The sequence below is a fragment of the Lissotriton vulgaris genome, chromosome 1_1, assembly GCF_964263255.1.
Source record: "Lissotriton vulgaris chromosome 1_1, aLisVul1.2, whole genome shotgun sequence".
Taxonomy (NCBI): Eukaryota; Metazoa; Chordata; class Amphibia; order Caudata; family Salamandridae; genus Lissotriton; species Lissotriton vulgaris.
The window spans coordinates 470,808,287-470,835,639 of record NC_141685.1 but is presented as its reverse complement, the minus strand read 5'-3'; the positions used below and the strand labels follow the sequence as shown (position 1 = coordinate 470,835,639).

Genomic DNA, 27,353 nt, shown 5'->3' with positions numbered 1-27,353 from the left:
TTGCTTCTTCCTTCTATTTCTTCCCTCTTTCTTCTTTCTTTTTCTTCATACCTTTTCTTGTTCTATTTCACTTCTAGTCTTGATTTTTGGTAATTATCTTAGTTTTTACTTTGTATTTGTTAAATGTTCTGTATCCTTACAATTCACCATTGTCTTTCCATTTTTTCTCTTTGTTTATGCAGTTTCGTGCTCCTGTTCCCTTATGTATTCCCTAGTCTTTCCTCATGGTTAATGTGGTTTCATGGATTGTTCGTGGTCTGGGGCATCCTGTCAAGCATCAAAAGGTATTGTCTCACTTAGCTAAGCTTAACACCCAGGTTGCTTTTTTACAGGAAACACACTGTAACAATGTTGAATCTCTTAAACTCAAATGCCAATGGATCACTCAAATAGTTTTTTCTCCTGCTATTGATCGTTATGGTGGTGTTCCTATATTGTTTCACAAATCTATTTATGCCCAAATTGTGTCTTCAGATAGTGACCCTACGGGTCGTTGGGTGTTGGTTGATGCTATCATTAAGAAAAGACAAATTACTTTTTTCAAAATGTATGGTCCTGTTAAGCCTGATCCAGAATTCTGGCAAACCATAAAGTTGAAAATATTATCTTTATCTAATGCTAACTTAGTGGTTGGTGGTGATTTCAATAATTGGCTTGGTCCTTTTTCAGAAAGATAATCCAAATGTAAATTTAAACCAGACAAAAATCACAAATCTTTCCAAGCTGCTTTGTCATCTCGTCCCCTATTTGACACTTGGAAAACATGTAATCCTGATTATTCTGAATTTACTTTTTTCTCCCCTGTACACCACACTAGATCACGTATTGACTACATCCTTATTTCCAAAGCATTACTACCTTGCCTCCACTCGTCAGAAATTGGTTCTATTTTTATTTCTGACCGTGCACCTATTTTCACTACTATTGACTTATCTATCACCACCTATAAACAAGGACAATGGGGTTTTAATAACAACCTTTTATCAGATTGTTCCTTTATTTCAGAAGCAACTACATTTATTAATGAATTTTTTATTACTAATGACTCTAGAGATACCTCCTTACACAATAATTGGGATGCTTTTAAAGCTTCCTTTAGGGCCTTCACTACTGCTTAATCCTCTAAGAAATAGAAACTAATGTATACTAAACATAAAGGAAGGCTAACACAAATATTTTTTTTTTTAAACTTTATTTTTTGTTATGGAATAAAACAAAAACAGTCCCCCCCAAATGCGGCATCATACAAAAACTGTTGCATGCAGAACGATAACCTCATTAAGGCACTGAAGGGACACAGGTATCACTGGGCAAGAAACGGTCATGAGGAATATAATAAAAACCCATATATTACAATCAGGAGATAGCGACAGTGAACGTGAGGTAGCAGCCGAGTGCCACCGACAACGCAGATCTAACAGTCCCCATTACCCCCCCTCCCCTTCAGCTCCCGACCCCTCAGACGTGAACAGTTCTTCACTATTCCCCTCAGAATCACTCAAGGTCAGACCGGCAGCACACATGATTCTCCATGCCAGTAAGTCTTACTGCAGTCTCTCATCCCTGCGCGCGTATTGCATATGAGTCTCCTCTGCCAGAGACCACTCCTGTACATCCCTCAGCCACGTGGCAATCTCCGGGGCCCTCCGCCCCATCCATGTAATGGCCACCATACGCCGCGCCAGGACTAACATAAGCTGCAATAATTTGTAGGGAAGGTTCTTTTTCTTAGGCCTAGGAACCAGAGCCAGCAGACAGTGGAGCGGCGTCAAGTCTATTCTAAGGCCGGTAGCGGCGGCTATAAGTCCCACCACATCCGCCCAGAAACTTCTCACCAAGGCGCAATCCCAGGCCAAGTGTAAGAACCCTGCCCTTTCCGCCCCGCATCTGGGACAGGTGTCCTCCCTATCTGGTGAAAAGCGCTTCAAGGAAACCAGGGTCATATAGGTGCGGTGCATAAAATTAAAGTGTGTGAGCTTAAACCGTGTATTACATGATACTTTACGTGTGAGACTCCCTATGCGCTTGCGCTGCCCCGCTTCCAGGGCCGCCCCCAGATCTGTTTCCCAGGCGCTCCAAACAGGTTGGACCGGTGGATCCGAGTCCTTATTCAGTGCGGAATAAAGCAAGGAAATCAGTCTACGACCCCTACCACAGGAGAGAATGATGTATGGGACGTCTGAGGGGTCTCCGGGAATTGGGGCCATAACTCCCTCACCACCTCCCCTGAATGCCTCGATAGTGTAAATATTGTCACCCTACCCAGCCCAAAAGCCTCCGCAGCCTCCTCGTAAGAGACAAACGAATCGCCCGGGTAGAGGTCAGCCAAGGTTGTGCAGCCTCCAGTTCTCCAGTCCCTAAAGGACATGTGCTCCTCCATAGCCACAATAAGTGCTAGGATCCAAACCGGCAACTCCCTATGAAAGGGGACCCGTTGCAGTACCCTTTCCACACACCTCTGCCAGATTGCAGCCGTGTGGCGCACCACATATGGAAGGGTCGCATCCGCTCCCCTCCCCTTCATCAAGGCCACCTGTAGTATCCGTTCGGTGTCACTCCCAGACAATAGTTGCATCTCCCACTCGTCCACATCCGCGAACCACCTCACTGCCGGCAGCAATTGCGCCGCGTAGTAATATAAGTCAAACCTCGGAGCTTTCAGGCCACCTTCCTCCCAGCTCCGAACTAAGATGTGTAGCGCAACCTGGCTACGTCATCCCACCCAAAGCAGGGACGTTAGCAAAGTATTGAGCGTACGAAATATTCGCGCGGGAATAGGGCAGAGCGAATTCTGGAGGACATATAGCGTCCTGGGAAGCATCACCATTTTTGCGACAGCAAGCCGTCCCGTAAGGGAGAGTGGCAAAGTATTCCAAAAGGTTACCAAGCTCTGTAGGGACGTAATAATCCGACTGACGTTTCGAGCCAGTACCTGCAAGTCTGACGGGGCCACCTGAATTCCTAGATACCGAAAGGCCTCCTGTTCCCAGCGCAGTCCAAGGTCCGGTAAGCCTCACTCTGGTCCATCGTCGTAGCCTACCAGAGGAAAGATCAAGGACTTACCGCGATTGATCTGCAATCCCGAGGCCTCCCCGAAGCGGTCGAGGTGGCGCAACAATATGGGTAACGATTCACCTGGTGCCCTCAAATAGAAGAGAGCATCATCCGCATATAGACAGAACACATTACACGTGTCCCCCACCTGGATACCCCACTGCGCCATCTCTGCGCGGACCCAGACCGCCAAGGACTCAATTGCAGCACAAAGATGAGTGGCGAGAGGGGACACCCCTGTCGCGTCCCCCGACCTAGCCGCCACTCCTCAGAACACCCCGCGCCCAATCTCACTCTGGCACAGGGGGCCGTATACAACAGGCGGACCCAGCGACAAAAATTGGGGACCATGCCCACCACTCGGAGGACCTCCAGGAGGTACCCCCAATCAACCGTATCGAACGCTTTGGCGATATCGATAGATGCTATAACCAATTGTTCCTCGCGATCTCGAACTTCACGAAGAATGTGGTTCAACCGCTGCAAATTCATGGCGCAAGTTCGGGCTGGACTGTTCCCATGAGGCACAGGGTCAGACTGATTTGCATATAGCCATGTCTGAACTGGGGTGGCAGAGTGGGCTAAAGAACGGTGATGGATTAAACCCAGATCTTTTGACTGGGTGTGAGTGTTTGATTGATTCAGATGCTCCGTCCATCACCACCCCCTTTTGTACCGCTTTTGGCCGCCATAAGTGTGGCAGGGTATGCTCAGACGTGAGTCCCTTGCTCACTTTGCCACTGGATTCAAGCAAGCCGGGCTGAAGACGGCTGGAATGCCAGAAACCGGTCCTCGGAAGCTTGTTTCCGGTCCAGGGACGACATGGCTTGGCAGTTCTGGCTGGACTGTTCCCATGAGGCACAGGGTCAGACTGATTTGCATATAGCCAAGTCTGAACTGGGGTGGCAGAGTGGGCTAAAGAACGGTGATGATTTAAACCCAGATCTTTTGACTGGGTGTGAGTGTTTGATTGATTCAGATGCTCCGTCCATCACCACCCCCTTTTGTACCGCTTTTGGCCGCCATAAGTGTGGCAGGGTATGCTCAGACGTGAGTCCCTTGCTCACTTTGCCACTGGATTCAAGCAAGCCGGCTGAAGACGGCTGGAATGCCAGAAACCGGTCCTCGGAAGCTTGTTTCCGGTCCAGGGAAGACATGGCTTGGAAGTTCGGGCTGGACTGTTCCCATGAGGCACAGGGTCAGACTGATTTGCATATAGCCATGTCTGAACTGGGGTGGCAGAGTGGGCTAAAGAACGGTGATGGATTAAACCCAGATCTTTTGATTGGGTGTGAGTGTTTGATTGATTCAGATGCTCCGTCCATCACCACCCCCTTTTGTACCGCTTTTGGCCGCCATAAGTGTGGCAGGGTATGCTCAGACGTGAGTCCCTTGCTCACTTTGCCTCTGGATTCAAGCAAGCCGGGCTGAAGACGGCTGGAATGCCAGAAACCGGTCCTCGGAAGCTTGTTTCCGGTCCAGGGAAAACATGGCTTGGCAGTTCGGGCTGGACTGTTCCCATGAGGCACAGGGTCGGACTGATTTGCATATAGCCATGTCTGAACTGGGGTGGCAGAGTGGGCTAAAGAACGGTGATGGATTAAACCCAGATCTTTTGACTGGGTGTGAGTGTTTGATTGATTCAGATGCTCCGTCCATCACCACGCCCTTTTGTACCAGCAGAACAAGGCTGGCACCTCAGAGAGGGAGGTTTGCAGACCCTAATTAGAGGGCCCCCAAAAGTATATGGCCTTTTGTGCATCAATACACAACAATTGCACACTTACTTTTAAAAATAACATATTACATGCACGCTCTATTTTGCACGTGGTGCTCTTTCAGGATTTCAACAGTTGGGAGTGCTGTCGGGTCATATTTTTCCTGATTGTCCTCAGTGAAGTCAGTCTTGAAGAATTACAAGGACAAACTGCAGAAGCGGGACTGGGTGACTGGAATCCCAATACAGGCAGCTCTTTCTACTTTAATGATTGACACGATCTTTCCAGTGACAGTGTATTGTAAGAAATATGTGATTATTTGGCCACACTGGGCAAAATACTGTGCATTTAGAAAGATAGATATATATGGACAAGTACGCTAAAATAAACATAACATTTTTCTGGTAATTAAAAGGATTTAAAATGAAAATTAAAAAAAAACATTACCTTATTCCAGGAGCTATTCCTTATTGGACGATATCTTAGCTGAAAATGATGCGTGTCTTGGTCATCCTGCCATTTAACGGTACAATTGTTTGCAGTGGAATTTTGACATTCTATTAAGACTTGATTTGGAGGCTGTGGTATCACTATCAATAAATAAAACACAGCCAGCTGGTCTGAAACATGTTACATTTCTGTAGTTCAGATAAGACATGAACCAAATACATTTAAATCACTAGTGTTGCTTTGTATAACTGCATTGCATATGAGTTGAACCGCCCTTCATACATTTGCATGATTACCTTTCACTTCCATCAAAGACAGAGTTTGATTGGAAAGAAAAATTACCAGCTAGATTCGGTATATTGGTTCTCCTTCTGGTTTTGACAAATCAGAAAATAGAGGTTTCTGCCCCTCAGAGATTTAAGGGCCAATCACCAAAAACCTGTATCAGTATGGGACTTAGTACTACAGGAGTACTCTTGTACGCACTCTTACATACCTTTGCAAATATGCTTGAAAAGTGCAAAGAGGGCACAGGCCTTTCAGTTTGTACTAACTATACATAAATATTTCCTGACCATTCCCATTTTATTCCCATTTGAGATGTTTTAAGCAACACTTCAGAAAGGCATGTAAGAGTATGTAAAACAATATCACACTGGTTCTCTTTCACACATGCCTTTGTTAATGAGGCAAGAGAGATCTTTGATATCCCCCCTCTTTTTTCCTCACTAATGCCTGAATTAGATAACTGCTGCAACAGGACTCATGGATCTCCCACCCACACTTAGAGTTCTGAAAATGATGTTGGATAACTTTTGAGAGAACCTTCTCTGTTGCTGCTATTGGAACCACCACGGTACAGAGGCAGCTCCTCTACAAACAGTAGCATCATTACCATTTGGCTAAATTGCAAGAAAACAACCCAAGCTTGTTAGTAAGACTATTTATATGGTCACCATCAATGCATTTCTACTTTGTGCGTACATTTTCTGCATGAGGTTACCCAGTGACATCTGGTTCAGCCAATTTGGTGGCAAAACCTTCCGGGACATTGCTGGCACCTCTATGGATAAGATTTACTAACAATTGTAGTCCTGAGTTTGTGTCAACCAATGCAAAATAGTTATTTGGGAGTAACTTTCCAGTGGAAAACTTTTGCTTATTTGCATTACTTTGCATCAAAGGAGTATTGCATGGATGATACATCAACGTTTCCATGCAACCACCCACGGTTTTTGATGCAAAGCCCTGTCTACTAATAATGGCAGACAAGGCTTTGCATTGAAAAAAGTCAGCTCTTTGAGGCAGGTGTTATAAAAGATAAATGTATTTTGTTCTTCAAATGTTTCCAGCATTGCATGCGTGCTGCACTGTATGGCACACTTCCTAAGCGGGAAATGTAGAGCTTGGTTAGGCGTAGTATTTTGTATTGGAAGGGTATCCTCCCAGTGCATAACCGATGTTCGACATTAGCCAGAGCTTGACTACTTTTGTACCAAACTACCAGAAGGTTAAACACAGGTTTATTGAGAGACTTTTATGGTTCGCCCTGACAGGGATTATGTTTATTACTTGAGTGGGGCTCTCATCCCTCTCAACTAATAACGCAGTTTCTTACACCATCACAGTGCAAACTCAGGCAAGGAGCAAAGCAATTCGCCCAAACATTTCAGCATTTATTTAGGCCTATTCTGGATGGTTTGTCGGATGTTAGTCAAATAAAGTGTCCCCTTTGGGTAACCTTATGTATCAGACACTCTAATTACAAACTCAAAAAGACATACATGATTAACTAGATTCATACAGACCAGCAAGAGCAAAGATGGTGCAGGTAATTAAAATTAAAAATGTATACAATTTATTTCAACAACCATTAAAAAAACACCAGTACAGTACATTAATTATGTGTTTCTAACCAATACAATAAAATAATCACATAAAAAATTCAAGCATGGTGGGAACAAAATATAGAAAATGTTTCTAATTAAAATAGAAAAGGACACAATAGTTAGACATAATTGAAAATTGTCACAATTCTAGCAAAGCATCGACACGTTTCGGTTTTGGCAACTTCATTAAAAGCCAGCACGTTCCTCAGGATTAAAATATATTTTCCCACATATAACGAAAAGTCTTATTGTGGACAACAAACGTCCTCCTAGATATTGCTTATTCAAACACTCCTTGTTGTGCAGGTCGCGTTGGATGGATTAATCTCTTAGGTATTCATAGGTAAGTTTCTTTGGTTCCCCCACAAGACGAACCAACAATATTGACACATTACTGGTTCTAAAAACGCGGCCAAGGCGATTATCGCGTATTACTTCTGGCTCTTGTTTCCAGAAATTATCGGGGATAACAGTCCCTTCGGCAGTAAGACCGCCTGCAGTCTTTTATCAAATTAGTTGAAGCGGTGTACGATGGAGTCTGTGCCTTCTTAAAAGTTGTCGGATGGCCCGTGATCCTTTGAGAGACCAACCAGGGCATGAGTGATTCCATTTGAGCACTAGTAATCCCATGAAGGTTGACGTCTCTCCTCCCAGCAGTGTGATCATTGCTCTGTGCTCCAGTGGAGCGACAGACAGTGAAGACACCATGGGTCAGTAAATTGTTCAAACAAACCATTTAACCACTCAACCAAAATGTGAGAGATTACTCTCTTTAATCTTTCATGATCTAGGGTGTATGGGTGGGACATCGAGAATACCAGCTTTCTGGTCAATACTGATCTGTAATATAGCCCAAAGTCAGTTCATTTTATTCAGATGCAATCCTATTAAAAGCGTCATCAGAGATGATTAGGTTTCCAATCTTGGTGACACGTGTTGTTCAACTAATCTTTCGACAGGGGAGCATCTCCTAAACGTGGGTAGCAGGTATGTGTGTACAAGCAAAATATATGTATCACTTCCTATCGGGGTAACCAGCCTCTTCACATTCTATAGAAGCGTCAGCGCTCTTCTGTTTTGAGGCTTAATGCCAGACTCATGGTCTGTATGAATATCCATGCGTTTAAATATGTAGTCATATTGCCACCCGATTTCTCAAACACCTCTGAATTCAAAATTCTAGCTCAAATGCAGCTGTTTAAAACAAGCTTGTTCGAGTTTTCTGTGCTCCAGGCAATACTTTGGCTTTTGTTTGGTTTCACAATACCTGTATCTACTATAACGATCACTGTTTTTATTGTTTTTAGATGGAAAGTATCTTTTTGACAGAATTTGTGCATGATGATTGTTTATACTTTTGTACTTTGTATGCAATTGATAGATTGCAAAATAAAGGAATTTTGATTGATTGAACTGCATCTACTTTTACTTTACATCCTTTCCCTAACTTCTGTTAAAGATTTGACATTTTGTTTACAGAATCTCCCAGCATCCCCATGACCCTATTACCTGTCAGCAAATAAGTATAGTCCCTTGAAGACCACATTGCACATGTGTGAGAGAGGCACGTTCCGATTATGCACTTCCTGAGTGTGATCTATAATAGTGAAATGATCTGAGAGCAATATGCCTCGCAATATGAAAACACTTTCTGCAGCAGGCTTTTGGATTCTAGTTAGAATTTTGCAATGCATTTCCCTGCTCAACATTTCCCATGGTGACTGAAAAGCTTTTTGCTTACAGATGAAGGTCGATTTGGCTTTGGGCCAGCCCTGTGGTTTAATTTGCTGGTGCCTGTCATTCAACTAAGGCCTGACCGACAAGGCAATTAGGTTCCAGATATCCCACTGAACTGTGCAAGGTTCACAGCAGTTGGTTTGTATCATATGTGCGGTTTTATGGTTCACATGTGTATATTTCTGTGTTGTTATAGCACAACCTAAATTAAGCTGGCCCAAGGGAAATGACTTCATGGGAAGTTTGGGAGAAGGATATGCTTGAAATTGACATGTGTATCTTTTGTGTGCCTGTAGTCTCTGACAGATTTCCTTAGGTTTTGTAAAGGCCTCTACCCCTGTTTTGAGGCAAACGCTGAACAAATGCTCTCAGACTTTTTTCTTGCATCCCTGTGTTGTTCAAATCGAATGCACACACTAAACATAGTTTTGCTTAGGGTTGAAAATATGCACACTGTTCTTTGAAAACATCCGTTCTAACTTTTTTGATTTAGAAGTCGTTTCCTGAAAGAATGTTAACAGTGCACCATGCTCCATCTTGTTCAGTTTGATTAGGGCATCCAATTGCTGTATCCTAAAGTGTGTTATTCGATGTAATCATTTACTGACTTCCAAACCTCTCCATTTGTGCTTTCATCAATTGTCTGGTGTGCTGTGCGAACTGAAAGCTGAATTATGCAGAAAAGGTTTCCTCTGGTCTTTAATGCATACAGTTGTGGACGAAAGTTGCAGTAGGTTATTGATCACCTCCCTAATTCATTAAGGAAATCAAATGTACTTTCTTCAAAAAATCGTCAAAGGAGGACACAGATCAGACTACGTTTTTCTAGCTTTCTAGAAAATTCTCTTTATAATTTCTTATGGAACTCCATTGGGACCCCTGGTTGGCCCATACATTCATGAAAGCCAACTGCATCATTTACAAAGCCATCATGAAGAGCACCCCTGCTTATCTTGCAGTCAAGCACACCATCTCATGTAGCTCTTGGTAAGCCTGCAGCCAGACCACCATCAGACTGTAGACTAAGAATTGTAAAAAAGAACTAACAAGCCAACTTCCCCATATCCATGAGGACTGCCCAATGTTACTCTATGCTTTGATCTCCACCCCTTGTTGTAAATATTGATCTTGTACAGCACTCTCTGCTGCCTTTAGGTTAGGTTTTCACCATAAAAATGCCTCATACAATCACATGCCTATTCTTAATCCTTGTATCATTTTCTTTTATATTTTAGACTGGAATATTGTACAGTCCCTTGTTCTGTTTCTACCATATGAAATTGCTCTTGTTGTTTAACTCCTGGTTCCTTTTTTACCTACCCTTAAGTCCTTACTGGTAAGTTCAGGGATTTTAATAACATTATTTAGTTTTTCTGTTTCTACTGGTCATTATTAAGCTATGCATCTCCCATATTCCTTGTACTTTCTTGTGTTTTTTTTTCTTTTTAATCTGTCACTCTGGTATATATATATTTTTCTTTCATTTTTCCTTTGTTAGAGTCACGATCTGCATACCTGCATTTAGGTGTTCCACCACCCTCAGAGTCTATACAGTGTTTCAATTCATATCCATATTCTTCAACTGCGAGTAGAGACATGTATTTTTTTCTTTGTCTTCATTCATGCCTTTGTTAGTCTGTTGAGAATTATTCTCCATTTCTTGCTTCATTTGTTTCCTGTTACTCCTTCCTGTTTTTCTTTCTAGTTTTTTCCTCTAGGAGTGTTACATTTTCTGCATTTATTAAGTTAATTGTTTTTAATCACAATATTTGTAATGAATCTTAACATTGTTACATTAAATGCAAAGGGTTTACATAATCCTATTGTGAGGGAATTTCCTTATCAAGTTTCGCTAAGGCTCAAGGGTCAGCTAGTTTTATAATAGGAAACACATCTAATACTGAGGTTGCTAACCTTAAGAAGCAATGGGTTGTTGAAATATTCTTCTCGTCTTCTATCTCTAATAATATTGGTGTTGCTATATTTGCCACAAGAAATTGTCTGTTTCTTTTGTTTCAAAAGAAAATAATTCTGAGAGACGATGGATTTTGGCTAAAATCAAAATAGAGGAACATATTCTTTCAATGATGAATGTATATGGCCCTCCTCATTAAAATAATGTTTTGTGGGAAACTCATTACACATGAAAATACTTGAATATGCTGGTGATAATTTCCTCCTAGTTGGGAATTGTAATAATATAATAGACCCCTTTCTTGATAGGCTTTCCTGAGCTCGATTTGTTCCTGACAGTGCTCATAAGGCATTTAAAAATACTGTATCAAAGAGCTCACTATGTGACTCCTAGAGATTGTTTAACCCAGATCTTATAGAGTTCTCTTGTTACTTGACTACACATAACTCTCAAACTAGGATTGACTATTTGTTTTTAAGTAAAAAATATGGTTCAACATTTGTTTAATTCAGAAATTGACTTAATTCTGATTTCTGACCATACCCCGGTTTGGACCGACCTAGAAATTCTGTGGAGCAGTAATAGGAAATCTAGATGGAGATTTAATAACTCCCTGCTTTCTGATAAGACTTTCATTACCACCAATGAAAACTTTGTCAAATAATATTTTGATATTAATAATACAGGGAGCTCTCCTTTCCACTTTGTCTGGGATGCATTTAGGGCAGCCTCTAGAGGTTATATTTAGTTATGTTTCTTTCAAAAAGAAAAATGCTGAAAAACTATTTGCAGCTATTCTCGATAACATTAAGAGGTTAGAACATAAATTCTATGCTATACTAAAATACTTAGGAAAAATATTAAAGCTGATCTGGATGTGTTGATGGCAGCTAAATAACACTATAACAAATTCACTACTGAAAAGCTTGTGGAGTTTTTCTTACAATGAATGTGAGGTATTTTGGTGGGAGGAAAATAGTTAGTGCAAGAGGTAGAAGCCAGCTGTAAATCTATTGTCAATGACATGGCTTAACATTTTTTCATAGTTTCTGATATTTCTGCTTGCATTGTGAACTACTACCAAAATGTATATTCTCCCTAGACTAGTCCTTCTGAGGTACTCATAAATTCCTGCTTCTCTAGGCTCAAAAAAAGGAATAGAGACAATATAAATTTGGAATTACATTCAGGTTCATTTAATGGATCCTGTCTCCAACATTAGCACGTTATGGTTATATTTAGAGCATGCTTTGGTTTTCCCTTTTGCTTGCAAAATATTATTTTTACATCTAATCTGCCTAAAGTTTGCTTGCTGTCTACTGTATCACACTCTTGATCCTTATTGAAACAATGTATTTGTTTGTCTCAAACTTATCAACTTTTGATCAGTTTGACTCTTCTGGTAAAATAAATTGATTATGAAAAATAGTAAAACCATGTCATGGAATAAGTGGACGGATAAGGACATTTTCTCCATTTCACAATTATTAAAGGATAACTCTATTGTTTCTGTCTCATAACAATCCAGCACAATAAATCTCTCAAATATTATGTTCACATTATATAATGAGCTTAAAGGTCCTTCACTTGGGGACCTTACTTCCTCTAGCCATGGCGCTCCTCATGTGCAGCTTAGTCCTATTTCTAAGATTTTGCCCTCAAAAGCTGCCCTCATTTATAAATTGCTCCGATCTCCCAATATGGAAAAACCTACGTTTCCTAACAAAGCTTTGTAGGAAATGGAGTTGCATTGTACTTGGCCAGTTCCCACCTGGGATAAATCTGGGCCAAAATACATTTTACAGCATGCACCGCAACCTTAACACAAACTCAATTTCTTTTTTATAATTGTTTAATTTACACTCCAGTAAACTGTTAGTGGAATTTAATATTTCACAACCACAGATTGAACAGAGTTTAATCTGAACTCTCTACAGCTAGCAGTAAAATGTGACAAACTGTGGTTTCCAATTACCAATTATTTATCTCATAGTACTATTGTTAATGCTACTATGTGGCTGATTGGCGACTGAATCGGTTCCGGAATGCTTTCCGAAAGAATCGGATCGGGGGAGTCCAACTGAGTGATTTCATGCATGCTGATGCTTCCGGATACAAATTGGTCGTACTCCCATTGTCTTTAATGGGAGCCTGTGTTCCGAACGCGAACACAGGCTCCCATTGAAGAAAGGAGTTGCTGGGGAAAAATATGCACCATGTGGTAGGCACCACATGTGCTTGCCACACTGTGCATGGGTGGGCAGAGGGGACCTATGGGTACCCCCATGGGCCCAATTCGGAGGGCTCCTGCTGAAGGGGGGCCTGCCAAGGCCCGAGTTTTCTAAATGCCTTTCGGAACCGATTCAGACAGCCCTTACGGTTTCCGGGCATTTTACTCGGGCATTCAGAACTGGGTGCGTTTCGGTCGGACCCAAAGCTTCCAAATCAGGTTTGGCAAGCCCAAACTCAATTCGGAGCCCTTCCGAACGAGATCATAATCGGCCCCTATGTCTTGACAAGAATAACTACCTTTTTTCAATAGGTATCGTATTTGGATTATATTCTTTCATTATTCTTCCCAACACAGGAGAGCAATTTATACGCACTTATCACTTAATCACAGCCTTGGCAACATGAGGGTAATAATGCACTTTTCTCCTCTCCATCTCTATCAATGCTTTCCGCTACTATTTATACCCCAAGAGGTAAAAAGCTGTTTGCCAGAAAATGGGTATAGCACTAAAAGCTGATAAACTGTTTTTGTCATACAATTGATGCCCATCTATATTACTGATTTAACCTCCTCAATGGTATACGCATGGGTTTCCACTATTGCGCAAGCCGGGTACAAACTGTCTTCATCATACTATTGATGCTCGTATATATTTCTGCAGTAACCTGCTCGACAATATATGCATGGGTATACACTGATGCAGAAAAAGCTTTGAACATTTTTCTACTATTGATACCAATTCTGTAGGAGGTGCTCACACATTCATGATTTACAGTCACACGTACCACAACTTCTTCATTTGTATATTCTCTTAGCCCAGAAGAAGTTGCTGGATAATTTCCCTAAAAGGCGATGAGTGTTGGCTAAGATCACAAGATATTCATTGGGCTTTTCAGTGACATCATCCACAGTAGAAAGGAAAATATTTAATCTACAGAACCAAAGAAGATGAATGCTGTTTTATATTACTGTATACTATTAGTGTGTTCAGGGGATTACTGTTCAATTTGTATGTGGTTTATGACCTCGTTTTAGGGAATAAGGTGGTTTTCCCTACCTCTTTGCACTGCACCTAACTCTAATTGAATCAAATACCCTATGCAGATTTCCCTAAGAGCACCGTTTTCCTACAATACTCCACCCAAATTGATGGACACCTTTTTTGATGAATTTAGTCTATGCTATGGAGTATTATTAATGTTATTTTCATTTTAATTTTAATAGGATATTTTGTTATCATCTTTTACTATTTTATAATTTTGTCTCAACATGGTCTTGATATCCTTCATACTTTCTTCTTTCCACTTTATTCTTTTTCCTTCTTTTTCTCTCCTTCTAGCTTTCTTTATTATTTTCTATTATAACATCACTCCATAAACTGCCTTTTCGGTGACTTATTCTTTTTGATTTTTTTATTTCTATTTCTCTTTATCTTTATATATTGGTTACATACTACTATGGAGCAAATTACGATGCGGTCATAAAGGCTCCGACCCCTGGTCGGAGCCTATACGACTGCATCGTAATATGCCGGTTGGATTCCTTTCCGAACACCTCATTACAATAGAGGCAGTTAGAAAGGAATCCGACCTGTCATTCTGACTAGCTTCTGATTGGCTCGGAGAGCCCGTCGGCCAGTCGGAATGTGGACTGTAATCCCAAGGGCGGCTCTTTCTGCCCTTGGGATTACGATGTCGGATTTTTTAAGCCTTTCTGTGCCGACCTTTCTGACAGAGAAAGGCTGTCAGAACTTGCATTTGGGGCCCCCAGCATGGCCCCCTTGGGTGCACGGCCTCCGGTTGGTGTCCCCCTTTTGATCCCTGCACCCCGTGGCAGGCACCTTGAGGTGCCTGCCAGAGGGTGCAGGGATGAACTGCACCTCCCATTTTACAATAGGAGCATGCATTCTGGCCGGTTTACAGCCGAAATGCATGCTCCCATTGTAAAATGTAAGAATGCGACCTAACAGTGTTTGGTCGCAACCTATGGGCTGGTCTGGACTGCCCACCGGGTGTAGGTTGGTCCCATGACCGAGATGATGTTGGGTGGAGGCAACTCCGCCGGACATCATAATCAGCCCCTAAGTTGTTGGCTATATGTCATACTGGCTTTTGTTATGATTTATTGTTTAAATACTTCAATAAAAAAAGAACCTAAAAAAATGAAATGCCATATACATACATCAATACATACAGTATAGAAAAGAAAAGCTGTTATTAGTGCTCCAATTAACACTCACTGGTTGTGCAATTCTGAACAAACCCAACTATAATATACAACAGACCCAGCAAACAGTCCTTTCCAAATTAATAAAGATGAATGTTGCCCATCAAGCTGTAAAATGCATTGGTTTATTAGAACTTCCCCCTCCTGCCCCCTTTCATTCGGTGCCTGGAGCTATTGCCTCTTGTTTTAGACAGGACATGATTCTATTATTAAAAGCTACCAGCTTTAAGGAGTTGGATAGCAATAAGTACATGAGGAAAAGGTATAGAGACCTGCAAACCACACAGTCTTTTTTAATGCTTCAGTCCTAGGACCTCATTCTGAGTGCTCAGGATTGTGTCTAGTTTTCTTCTCCCCCAGACTTGCAGATACTTTGGACATCGATAATGACGGACCCCATAGGAATCCAGGGGCAGTTTAAAAAACTGTTGGTTTCAGTTTCCAACTTTGCCAATTGCTCTCTGCGTTTGTAAAATAGTGGTAATACCGAGCTCTGAAAAGAACCCCGAGAATGCTGTTTATGGCAGCACGAACAGAGGCTCTTTGCTGATGTCTGACCAATCACATGCTGTTATTATTTTACACCGACACCTATTAGTAGCCATTCTATTTATTTATCTCTGCGTCAACCAGTTTAGACTGTGATGAAAAAGAATCACTTACCTATATCAAAAAATGTGAATTCCAAGGGGAGTGAGCTGGTTTTTCCAAGATAGTTTAAGGCGTTCACTATAGTTGTGTACTTTGTTTCACGATTTAGATTTATTGAGAGAAAATGAGAGTCAAATGTATGTCTGTCTTTTTGTGAGGCATTCAAAATCCAACGGTGTGTTCCATTTTCTAACCTACAATACAACAGTTAATGTTTATAGAGGCAACAATATGTACTGCTGTTACTTTATCTTTCTAATACAACTACATAGCATTTAGAAAATCTGCATATAAATGCTTTAAAAATCATTGGCAAGTTTTGAAGTAATTAAAGTATTTTAATGTAATTACATATGTTGAGTAATTCAAATCAATGGCGCTAAGGTACATTGAACTATGAGAGTGAATGATTTTACACGATGGGCAAAAGAAATCAAATATATAATAGGGAAACAGGTTCATAAATGGTCAAATTGAACATACCTATTTATATCTATACTTGTAACATTTTCTTTTCTCTCTCCAAAAAGCATCATGCTACCAGTAGTGCTGCAACAATTTTCACAGTGGGGGTGCTGTCATCAATGTTATGTCATTTAAGTCATAGGCATTATGAAAAATACAAATGTTACTTAAAGCACATGTGTAGCAAATGTATTCAGCAGGAGAGTGCTAAGGGTGTATTATGGAGCAACTGTCACAAATATACTATTAAACAGCCGCGGTCCGTGTAGGTAACTGCGTTTGGGGCCGCTTTGGGGGGGATTTCGAGGGACAATGCAGAGGGAAAATTAAACAAATAATTAATTTTCCCTCTGCATCTTCCCTCCATATCCTCCCTCAAGTTGGCCCCACCGCCCCACCGCTGCTACCTGCATGGACCGCGGCTGCTATTAAAGCATGGTGTGGTAGTGCACTCTTGTTTAAAGGCAGCACATTTTCCATTGAAATGGCCACTAAATATACATAGACATACAGGTTTGCTGATAAAACTATGAATCATGCAAGCAATGATGAGCAGAAATTGGGTTTTAGTGAATATTCCAGTTGTGCATCTGTTGATATGCTTTGATTCTGTTAAAATCTTTGATTCTATCCCAGTTCAGAATTGCAAAACAAATTGCTTAACTTGGGCGTTTCCAACTGCTGATATATTATGAAATATCTTAACAAAATTTTAAGAGGTATTTAAATTTTGCTGGGTGACAAAATGACATACTACAGCCTTTCCTTTTCTTTTACACTTCCTGTGCCCTAGCGAGATTATCACATAGTTCACTTTAAAAAATCCTATCAGACAGAAAAAAAGCGAACACCTACCTCCATGTTAAAAGAATAAGCAGCAATTAGTCAGAAGACAGAGCCTGACATGTGATCTCTGTCTTTGAAGCACAGCAACTGCGACAAGATGAAAATGTATTTAAAGGCACATTTATTGCTCATTCACTTTCTTATCTCCAGCATGGTTATTTTGGGGTGCTGCAGCACCCCCTGCACCCTTACTTCCAGCACTTATATATGCTGCTGAGGGTATCAAACAACCAGCCGGAAAGTTGTGGCGAGAGGACAAAGGCCAGCTGTAGTTAATCAATGGAAAGACATTTCTTAAAGTTAAGATGGCTGCACCTATTGTGGAGCCCAAGATAGGAGCTGGTCCTAAATGCGAGCCCCTGATATCATAGTGAAGGTTCAGGTTCACGTGCAAGATTGTGGAACAGGGAGCAGTGCAGTGGAACTGAGGCATATAGATTGAGCCAGAAAGCATCTCGAAAATCTGGGGCAGATTTACAATAACTGGTGCATACCTGCAAATCAGCAGGGGTGCGCCAGTTATGGTGCATGACGTTAGGAACCCCTTGCTCCACCATGGATGCGCCACATTTACAATGCGGCGCACTGTGGCGCAAGGAGAGGCAGATGTGTGACGCATCTGTCAGCGTATAGGTGACACAGTGCTGGAGTCGTGTCGCAAGCATGACGCAACTTCAGCACTGCTCAGGGCCAGCCTATACATGTTGTCCTGCGTCACCCCTTATGCCTGCTACAAGCAAGCATAAGGTTTGACGCAGCAGGGACGTAATAGTGACTCCGTGAAATCTTGTAGACTTCACTGCAGCACTTTTACGGGGCTTCCTTGCAACGTAACGCCCACCCTGCATACTTTATACCTGATGCAGGTATAATGTAGCGCAGGGCTTTACAATGTGACACATCTCACTAGATGTGTCACGTTGTAAATCTGTTGCATAGTGGTGCATGGTTAACGATGCCGCTGCGTCACAGAAGTGACGCAACAGTGTCATAAAAATGACACAAGGGGCTTGTAAATCTGCCCCTCTGTGTTTATGACAAGATTTCTCCAGTTCGTAAAAAATCCATGCATGCGGCTTAGGACTTGGAAGTAAACTTTGTTTCACTTTAAGCCGATGAGCTTGTCTCCTGGATGTTGAAATACGGTCAAACATTTTTAGTACAACTAGCTTCCTCACAGCAAAGCACTTAAGGATAGATACTGTTGGTTCAAAACAGTTACACCAGAAGGTTTGTGAGGCAGGGGACAAAAAAATTGTGAGGCCCATTGCCAACTTAAGGTGTTTTGGGCCCCTGGGCAAGACATATTTTGGGGTCTTGTTTTAAAAAAAAGTTTTATATAGCTTGAACTAGACCCGAAGGTATCAGAGTGCTTTACATGAGCACTTTACCCAGAATCACAGGATGTTGTGCGACCCTGCCATGACTGGAACCCGGTTCCCCACTTCGAGGTCGACAGCTCTGGCCGTTAGGCCACATCCTCTACCCATATTGCAAGCAGGGAATTATATGTTACATTTTGACAAACAGGAGCACGTTAACATAACTGAAAGCTGAATCTGCCTGGCACCCTCCAACTAGAAACAAGCATTTACAATGCAATAGGTCTCGCAGCATTAAAGTTTGAGTTATTGGCATTGCATATGACAATGCCAATAGCTATAACATTTGCAAATGTGACACCTATAGCATTTGTAATGCAATATGAGTTGTATTTACATGACACGTGTGAATGGCTGGATGACCCGAGCGCCCCCTCCCCTGGGGAGGCGGTAATCGCTTTATAACACCATGACATAATGTTTCTGGGCTCGGATTCAGCGGCAGCAGGCCATCAGGCTCCGTGTCCGCAGTCTGTGAGAGCGCAGGCTTATGTCAATGATACCCCCGCTCACGGCACCCGTGCCCTCTCTTTACCCGTGCCTCAGCGCTGAATCTCCGCTCGCTCCCTGCCCCCACCAGCACCCCCACCCCCCTCCCCAACAATACATAGGGAGGGTGGGAATTGGCGGCTGAGGCTCCGACTGAGTCTCAGCACAGCCCGTGTCTAGGCTGCAGTCATGGCTGTTAAATGGCCCCACGTCACGAGTAATGGGGATGACTTTCAGTCTTCCTTATTTCAAGTAACTGTAATGAACATTCCGAGACTCGCGGGCTGATAGCGTGGTATACGTAGAGTAAAACTACTAGTCCCAGCATGCTTAGTGTCGTAGGCTGTAAAAACAGGACTGGCCGAAAGTCGCAGCGATGACATGGATGCTGTTTGACACTTTGTTGGGTAGCGCCTCTACTGCCACAGATACCCCTACTTTACTACACAATCGGATATGTGACCCTGGTCACCGTGTCCATTAATTCAATGTAATGTAAATGGTGCAGCGTTTAAGTGCACGTGTGCTTACTGCACTCCTCAACACCCAGTTCCTCTCGGAAGTTGACCACGCGCTGCCGGCAGTAACTGGTTGGTTTAGGCCCAACAATACGTATTATCCACATACGCCAGGCCCCGCATATACAGTCACGTGCTGGCATGGATTCGCGTGTTTGAATTGTATCGTGTGTGAACATGTTTCTAATAAGCATCTTGTGTTCCGCTCCCCTGGGGGTTCCTCACAGAGCGAGGAGGCGCTCACGCTGCATCTCACAGCTGAACAAAGCCAAGGCGACCGCTGTGCCGGCGGCAGCCCCCGTGCCCGGACTCAGCCGGCACTGCCAGTGGTCAGATCCACGCCCGCGCACATATGCACGCAGCGACACAAAACCGTGCTGTCCCGGAACAGAACGTGCCAACAATGACTGCTATTAAAATGCCCCCGGAATCCCGCCGCGGCCGCCCTGGAAGTCAGGCATGGTCGCCTGTGACGGGGGCGGGGCCACGTCCAGACCGGAAGAGGAGGCAGGCGGAGTCAATGCGTCTCGCGGCCCGGGGCTCCTGTGAGCGGTGTAGAGCCCCGGGGCCGCGCCAGCAGGAGCTTGGGCGCCGCGTGCTGAGAGCAGAGTCCCCGACATTGGCCAGGTAAGTTCCAAAAGGCTGGGGGGGCTTGGTGCACTTGTGTGTGTGAGTGTATGCTCGTGTGTGTATGTATGTGTGCGACGGTGACGGCGGGGGAGTGGGGCCTCGGTGCACTTGTGTGTGTGTGCGCGTGTGTGTGTATGTATGTGTGAGGGGGGGTGTCTCTGTATGTATGTATGTGCGTGCGTGGGCGCTTGTGTGTGTGTCTGTGTGTATGCGCATGCGTGTGTGGTGCTTGAGCTTCCCAGGAGACAGCGCCTGGCCACAGCGCGCGTTCCAGTTTCAAATCGCCTCCAAGGCGATGCGCGCGGCCGGCACTGTCTCCTGGGAAGCACAGTCGGCAACAAAAGATCTCTGGCGAGACACAGCGCTGACGCGCTGTGTTTTCGCTACGAGACCTAAAAAAGGAGAGAGGAGGTAAGGATAGAGATAAGGTAAATAGAGCAATGAGGCAGATAGAGACATAAAGTAAACAGAGAAAGGTTAGGTAATCCATAAGAAAGATACAGAGAGATAAAAAGAGGAAAAGACAGGTAGGAAAATACAGGACAAAAGAATGGTAGGGTTTAAGAGTATGGTAGCAAGATAGAATGAAAGAGCTACAGATGGGGAGAAGGAAAGGCAGAGAGATGGGAAAGGCGAGGGCACACCAAGGGATGAGGTAGAGAGGCAAGGTAGGAAGTGACCAGTGAGTTAGAGAGTGGTAGAAACAAAGAGTCGTAGCGGTAGACATAGAAAGAGGAGAAATAAGGATAAATACAGAGAGCCATGCAAGGATGGGAGAGAAGAGTGGAATACTGAAAGAGATGAATTGTAGATAGAAACAAATTAACGAAAGAGAGATAAGGCTGACACACAAGCAGAAAGATAGGGTGAGATAGAGAGAGAGAGTGGTGAAGTAGAGAGGATGAGTGGCAACAGAGAAGGAATTACAGACAGAGATGAGAGAGCAACAGGGGGCAATGATAGGTGGATAAACAGGTACAGCTAGAGAAAGATAGCGAGAAAGGCTAAAGAAGTGAGAGAGAGGAGGTAGAAAAAACAGTGAAGGAGCGGAAAGGGAAGGGGTGAGATAGCAAATAAGGGGTGAGGTGAATTGAAAGGTTTTATAGTGAGAAAGGTGGGGTACAGAATGATGAAATATTGAGATAAATGTGACGTAGAAACAATGAGGTAGAGAGAGGTGTGAGGCAGAGAGTGTTTAGATAGAGAGGAGTGAGAGGTAGAAATGTGTGAGGTTGATAGAAACGTAGCGAGAGCAATGTGAGATTAAAAAGAGAAGAAGTGCATAGAGAACTGAAGTGCATAGAGGGGGACAGATAACAAATACAGGCAGGTGAGATGGAAACAGCAGAAAGCTGCAGAGAGAGGGGTGTGATATAGCTGAGGTAGGTAGACTAGTTAGTGGTATAGATGTAGCGAGGGAAGAGGTAATGAAATAGGTAGAGAGAGGTGGCTAGAGTGAGGTATATTGAAAGGTTGGTGAAGTACACAGAAGAGGTAAAAAAGAGAAAGTAGAAATAAAGATAGATGTAAATACACAGGGATGTAAAAAAAAGTAGAGAGGCAGGGGTAAAACGTGGAAGTAGTGAATTGAAGTAAGGAGAGGCCCATGGTACTGAAATATAAGTGAGGCCGAGAACAAGAGGAAGGTTGTGCTACAGAGAGGTTACGGAGATAGAGGGGGGTAGCCTAATACGCGAGGTACAGAGAGGACCTGAATTGAGTGATTGGTGAGAAAGAAATATGAACCATCAAGATTGAGAAGTGGAGAGACATTAAGTCGACAAGGGTAAGGTACAAAGAGGAGAGAGGCAAGTTATACAGAGGAAGGCATTCGAACGTTAGAGGAGATAATGAAGTAGATAGAGTTGTAACGCAGGGTAAGCAAGATAGGAGAGAGAAAGATGACCAAGCAACAGATAGGTGAGATAAAGTAACAGAGTCAGATATATGTAGGCAGAGAGAGATGGAGACATTGAGTAATAACAACACAGAAAGAGAGGGCATCTTCAATTTGTCATAATCCCTTGTGTAAGTGGCCACTTTGGAAGCTGGGGGCCGAGGCCACCTGCCCATTCCTTAAAACGATTCTGGTGGTTGCAGCTTGTAATTTTTCTTGCTGAATAGACTTATTTCTTTATTTAATGATTTATAGAGCGCGAGCATGACCCGTTAGGGTATCAGAGCGCTTCACAGGGATAACACATTGTATACAGGTTTGACATAGGCAAAAAATATGGATAGGGATAGAGTGAAGTGACTACATTCAAAGGTAACCAGGATATATACAATAATCAGAGGGGCGACAAAATGCAGTGAAAACCAGAAATTAATATGAGGGATGACATGTCAGCAATATGCAGAGAGAGTTAACAATTACATATGAGAGAATAATAGAACAGTACAAAGAATAGGAGCAACCAAGCAGACAAGACGTTTTTCAGTAATGCCGCAGAGCTAAGTGCACAGTGAAAGAGAATTATGGGAGGAATTTGCTCATTAGAAATGTTTTAGCTCCCTTCTTAAAGGTTGACAGAGAAGATATTCTTCTGATGGAGGACAGCAGCAAGTTCCATGTTCTTGGTGCGGCCAAGAGAAGGCATGGTTGTAGGTTTTATCCTTATGGGAGTGAGGTGGCTGTAACACAAGGTCTCTGGCGTACCGGGAGATTCTGACTCCCCCAGATACCAAGAGTTTCTTGGCGAGATATTCGGGGGAATTCGTGTAAAGGCTTTGTGCGTGATACAGGCCAGTTTGAGCTGGACTTTGGCTTCAAAGGGGAGCCAGTTCAGTGCCTTCAGATGTGGAGAGATGTGGCCACATTTTTGTGAGCGTGTTAAAAGTCTTGCTGCGGCGATGAGGCACGCTTTTATGGGGGGCAGTGGAGATCTTGGGTAGGCCAGATAGGGTTGAGCAGCCGTATTCAATCCTGGAGATAACAAACTCCTGAACTGCGATTTTTAGGTCTGCAGCTTCAAGGAAGGGTTGTATTTTTTTTAATTAGCCCAGGTGGAACCTGCAAGTTTTGGCCATTGAGTTGATGTGGTCATGCATATTCAGGTTAATGTCCAGGGTTATGCCGAGAGATTTAGCAGATTTCACTATGGTTGGTGTGCAGTTAAGTGCTGTGATCGAGTTAGTCTATTCCAGGATGTTAGTAGTGTTCTTAGGGGGGAGATGAAAAGGAACTCTGTTTATTGTGCATTCAGTTTGAGCTGATTGCTGGTGAGCCATTGAACAGTTAACGTTAGAGATAATCCCCTCTAGAGATGAGATTTTGATGTAGATCTGAGTATCGTCGGCTTACATGTGGAAGGAAATGTTGACAGTGCAGTGCGGAGTATTTCAGCTAACAGTTCAAGGTAGAGATTGAAGAGGGTAGGGGGCAGATTTGAGCCTTGAGGGACACTGATTGTTATCGGGGAGGGCGCAGATAGGTTGTTGTTAACTGAGAATCTCTGGGAGCTGTTCTGGAGGAAGGAACCACACCATTTGATGACAGTACTTTCTATTCTCATCCGGTGTTTGAGGTGTTCAAGTAGTTTTTCATGGTTGACTGTGTCAAAAGCCGAGGAAAAATCCAGTAGGATTAAGAGACATGTTTTGCCTTGGTCAAGGGCTTGAAGAGCTTTGTCTACAATGTGAAGAATAGTGGTTTTGGTGCTGTGCCCAGGCCTGAAAGCAGATTGAAATTATCAATCTTGTTTTACCTAATTAATAATTATAAAACATCTATCATTCATGTGTTAGCCTTGCCTATCTATACTCATTTTCAGTGTGTCTTCATTATTTTTTCAGAAGTTGTGTTAAAATAATTTCCTGTTTCTGCATAAGATCAGTAACCAAATCATCAAAAGTAGGAAAAATTATTACTCTATGCTCACTGTACTAAACATTGGTTGCAAAAAGCTGGTCTAGATTTGCGACCAGAATTTTTGTGGCCAGTGTAGAATTTTACCGACGAAACTATATACTAATAGGTTGGTTTTAAAAATTCCAATTTGTAGTGAGTCACAATCCCATCTACCTCATGAATATTAATGAGGTAGGTTGTAAATTCTGACTCACTCTGATTGGTGGCCATCAGAGGGGTTGTGGCATTGGATCAGCAGACCATTAAGCCTGTGATCGACTTTTAATAGAGTAACCATTTTTTTTCAAAATGCAGCTTGATTTCCTTCCTGAAAATAATGCTGCATTTTAAAATAACTTTGTACATTATTCAACAAGCTTGTTTTAGAGTTCGCAGTGATCAGCTGGACCACTGCCTACTCCCCAACAACGTTTTGTTTTTAAAGTCACCTTTTGTGAGTCGATACCATCACAACTCGGGAATCAGTAATTATGTTTTGTGGACAAATTTCGGTCACAAAACTTTACCATATTTCATTCACAACTGTTATTTGGAAGGGATGCTACAATGCACCCCTTTTAACTAGTAATTTGGTTTGGAGTCAAAAACCACTTTTAGTAGTCATTACAAATTTACTGACTCTTTAAATGCCATTAGTACTTGGCAAAAAAACGTTTCCATGGTCGCAAACAGTAGTTTGTACTGTTTGTGACTATAAAAATGTTTAGTACATCAAGCCCTTAATCTCCTTGGAACTAGAATATTCTCTAGCATATTAACTTTATACTAGCCCATCCTTTTAATAATTGTGATTTTTTAAATTCTTTTCCATGGCTATAGACTTCCTGTACCTTACTACAGTTATAGGTTAACTGTCTTTGTTGCTAATATTTCCTAACATACCTTCAGCTGCATTGTAATAGAATCAAAACCTATCATGTTAAACAGGTTAATTACCCAAAATGGGTTCAGGCCTGGCCACAACAGAAAGGACAAGCATTGGCAAAGCAAGTAAGTCTCGCCTCCTGCAGATCTATTGCCTTTGCCAATGATTTTTGCCTAAGCACAAGCAAAAGATAGAAAAGGAACAAGGTGTGATAAAATATTTGTATTGTCCACAATTGGTCTTTTGAACACGATCAAAAAAGAGGCAAGAGGGAAACCAGTGTATCACACAGGATGCAACATTTATTTGCTTAGGAATGGCAAGGTATCATCAAATCAAACCCCAGACACTTGACCTTTAGTGCAGGTGTCTGGTTATACACAAAATAGAAGGATGGGTAGTACTGTAACAGCAACGTTTTTTGTACCATCCTCATCCCTCTCTAATCCTTGACTCTCTAACCCGTCACTCTTCCACCCAAACTCCTTCTTCACGCCAATTCTAACACCCACTTACCTTGCTCTCCTGTACAGCAGAGGTGTAAATCCTCCTCAAGGGACGTCCTCCATCCTCATTGTCCCCTTTTCTGGGACTCGCCTACCTCCACCCTAGTGAACAACCCTCCTCCTTCCCTCCACAAGAGCCATGATCCACAATCTGATCCTGCTTCTAAGCTCAAGGAAATAAACAGTGAACTTCTAAAAATCAAAACTGACATACAAAATTTCATTAACATCACCTTGGTGCTGGCCCGTGACCTTCCAACAAGACCTCGCAGGAATCCTGCATATGATCCAACATCACCCTAAACTACCATCTCCTTCCACTTTGTTACCGAGTGACCTCGGGCAGAAACCCCCAGGCCAGAACTGGAACACCACTCCCTACCCCCACGCCCCATCTAGACCCACCAGATCCAAAAAACATTTATAAGAACCAGATATTCTCTCCCTCCTCTGAGCTTGCAACCACTCTCTTATGGTCATCCCGGTCCCCCTCTGGAACTTCACAAACAGCCACTTTAAAATGTACCTGGAGCGACTAATCCCAAGCAAGGCAACTCGGAGGCTATACAACGCATCACTTCTAACCGCATAAAGCTCCCAGACACAACGCCAATGCCTTAAACTTTATTAACCTCATGCAGATCCTCATTCAACAGCCCTCACTCACTGACCACAAATCACACCTGAAATACATGTTATTCAACTGTAGATCAGCGGTGAAACATGCCACAGACCTTGCCGATCTCATCCTTGCTCAGGAACTTGACCTCCGTATCCTGTCCTAAACTTGGCTCACCGACTCCTCAGGTCCCATCCTTCACATTCTAGTCCTTCCGAGCCACAACATTATCAGACTCGATTGAGTTAAGAGAACAGGAGGTGGCATAGCCTGTATCTACAAGAACTCTCTCTTAGCAAAATAGTCCCCTTCAGCAAACCTCTCATCCTGTGAATATTTACGTATAGACATCACAAGCAAACATAAGCCCTTATGCAGCCTGCATATCTTCTACCACCTTCCAGGCGACTACCTATCTCTAATTGAACAAACTAAGGAAACCCAGATTGAAGAAGAATGGAGGCAGCACCAGGGATGAAGTCACAATGGCCAATGTGATTGTTTAGAATTTCTTTTATTCTTCTTTAGATTTAAGACAGGACAACAGCCAACGCGTTTCATTCCTTTTATAGGAATTTCATCAGGGCTGAAACCAACATGAGACAATACATAAATAACCACATACAAAATACAAAAAGACCAGACAAATTTACAAAACTACATTTGATCCATATAACATATATATATGTACATATAAAAATACATAAAAAGCACATATATATAATGATTCAATTCAAAAATACACACATACTTTAAACTCTAAGGCACTAACATTTGATTGGATCACCAAAGACAAGACCCACAATTCAATTACACAAAAACGTCTTTTATCATCACTGTAGCAGTGTTTATACCCAGTTTTCAAAATCTAAAACAGTTGGAACAAAGATATGTAAGGAGAAAATTACTGGAAGGAGAAAAATTACTATCTTAGTGACAGAGGGAAAGGGAAATGTGGAGCTATATATATATATATATATATATATATATATATATATGTATATCATGAAATCCTGTCAGCACGGCTGCCACGTCTTTACTCACGCGATGCCAGCAAACAGGACACGGACCCAAAATTCGTGCTTCAAATTTTATTCACCCAAGAGTCAGAGACGCGTTTCGCAGAGCGAACGCCGCTTGTTCTGGTGTGCTCTCACCAGAGTACTCTTATGTAATTCACGTCCCGCTTAGAGTATCAAGGCGATAGTCAGCCCAATTGATGTGGACAGTGTAGGATCTGAGTTAGTTCAGAGCGTATAAGTAACCCTGGATCAAATTTAATGACAAGG

The 27,353-nt window shown here is 42.6% G+C and overlaps 1 protein-coding gene across 1 annotated transcript in view; it reads right to left on the bottom strand.

Annotated features, from left to right (window-relative positions):
* Positions 1–27,353, bottom strand: part of LOC147747365 (interleukin-12 receptor subunit beta-2-like) — a 553,753-nt gene that overhangs the window by 321,826 nt on the left and 204,574 nt on the right. Inside the window, exons 6-7 of the mRNA XM_086936246.1 lie at positions 15,886–16,067; positions 5,220–5,362 (exon numbers count right to left, since the gene is read on the bottom strand). Of these exons, the coding sequence (XP_086792372.1) occupies positions 5,220–5,362; positions 15,886–16,067 (325 nt within the window). The remainder of the gene's footprint in view (positions 1–5,219; positions 5,363–15,885; positions 16,068–27,353) is intronic.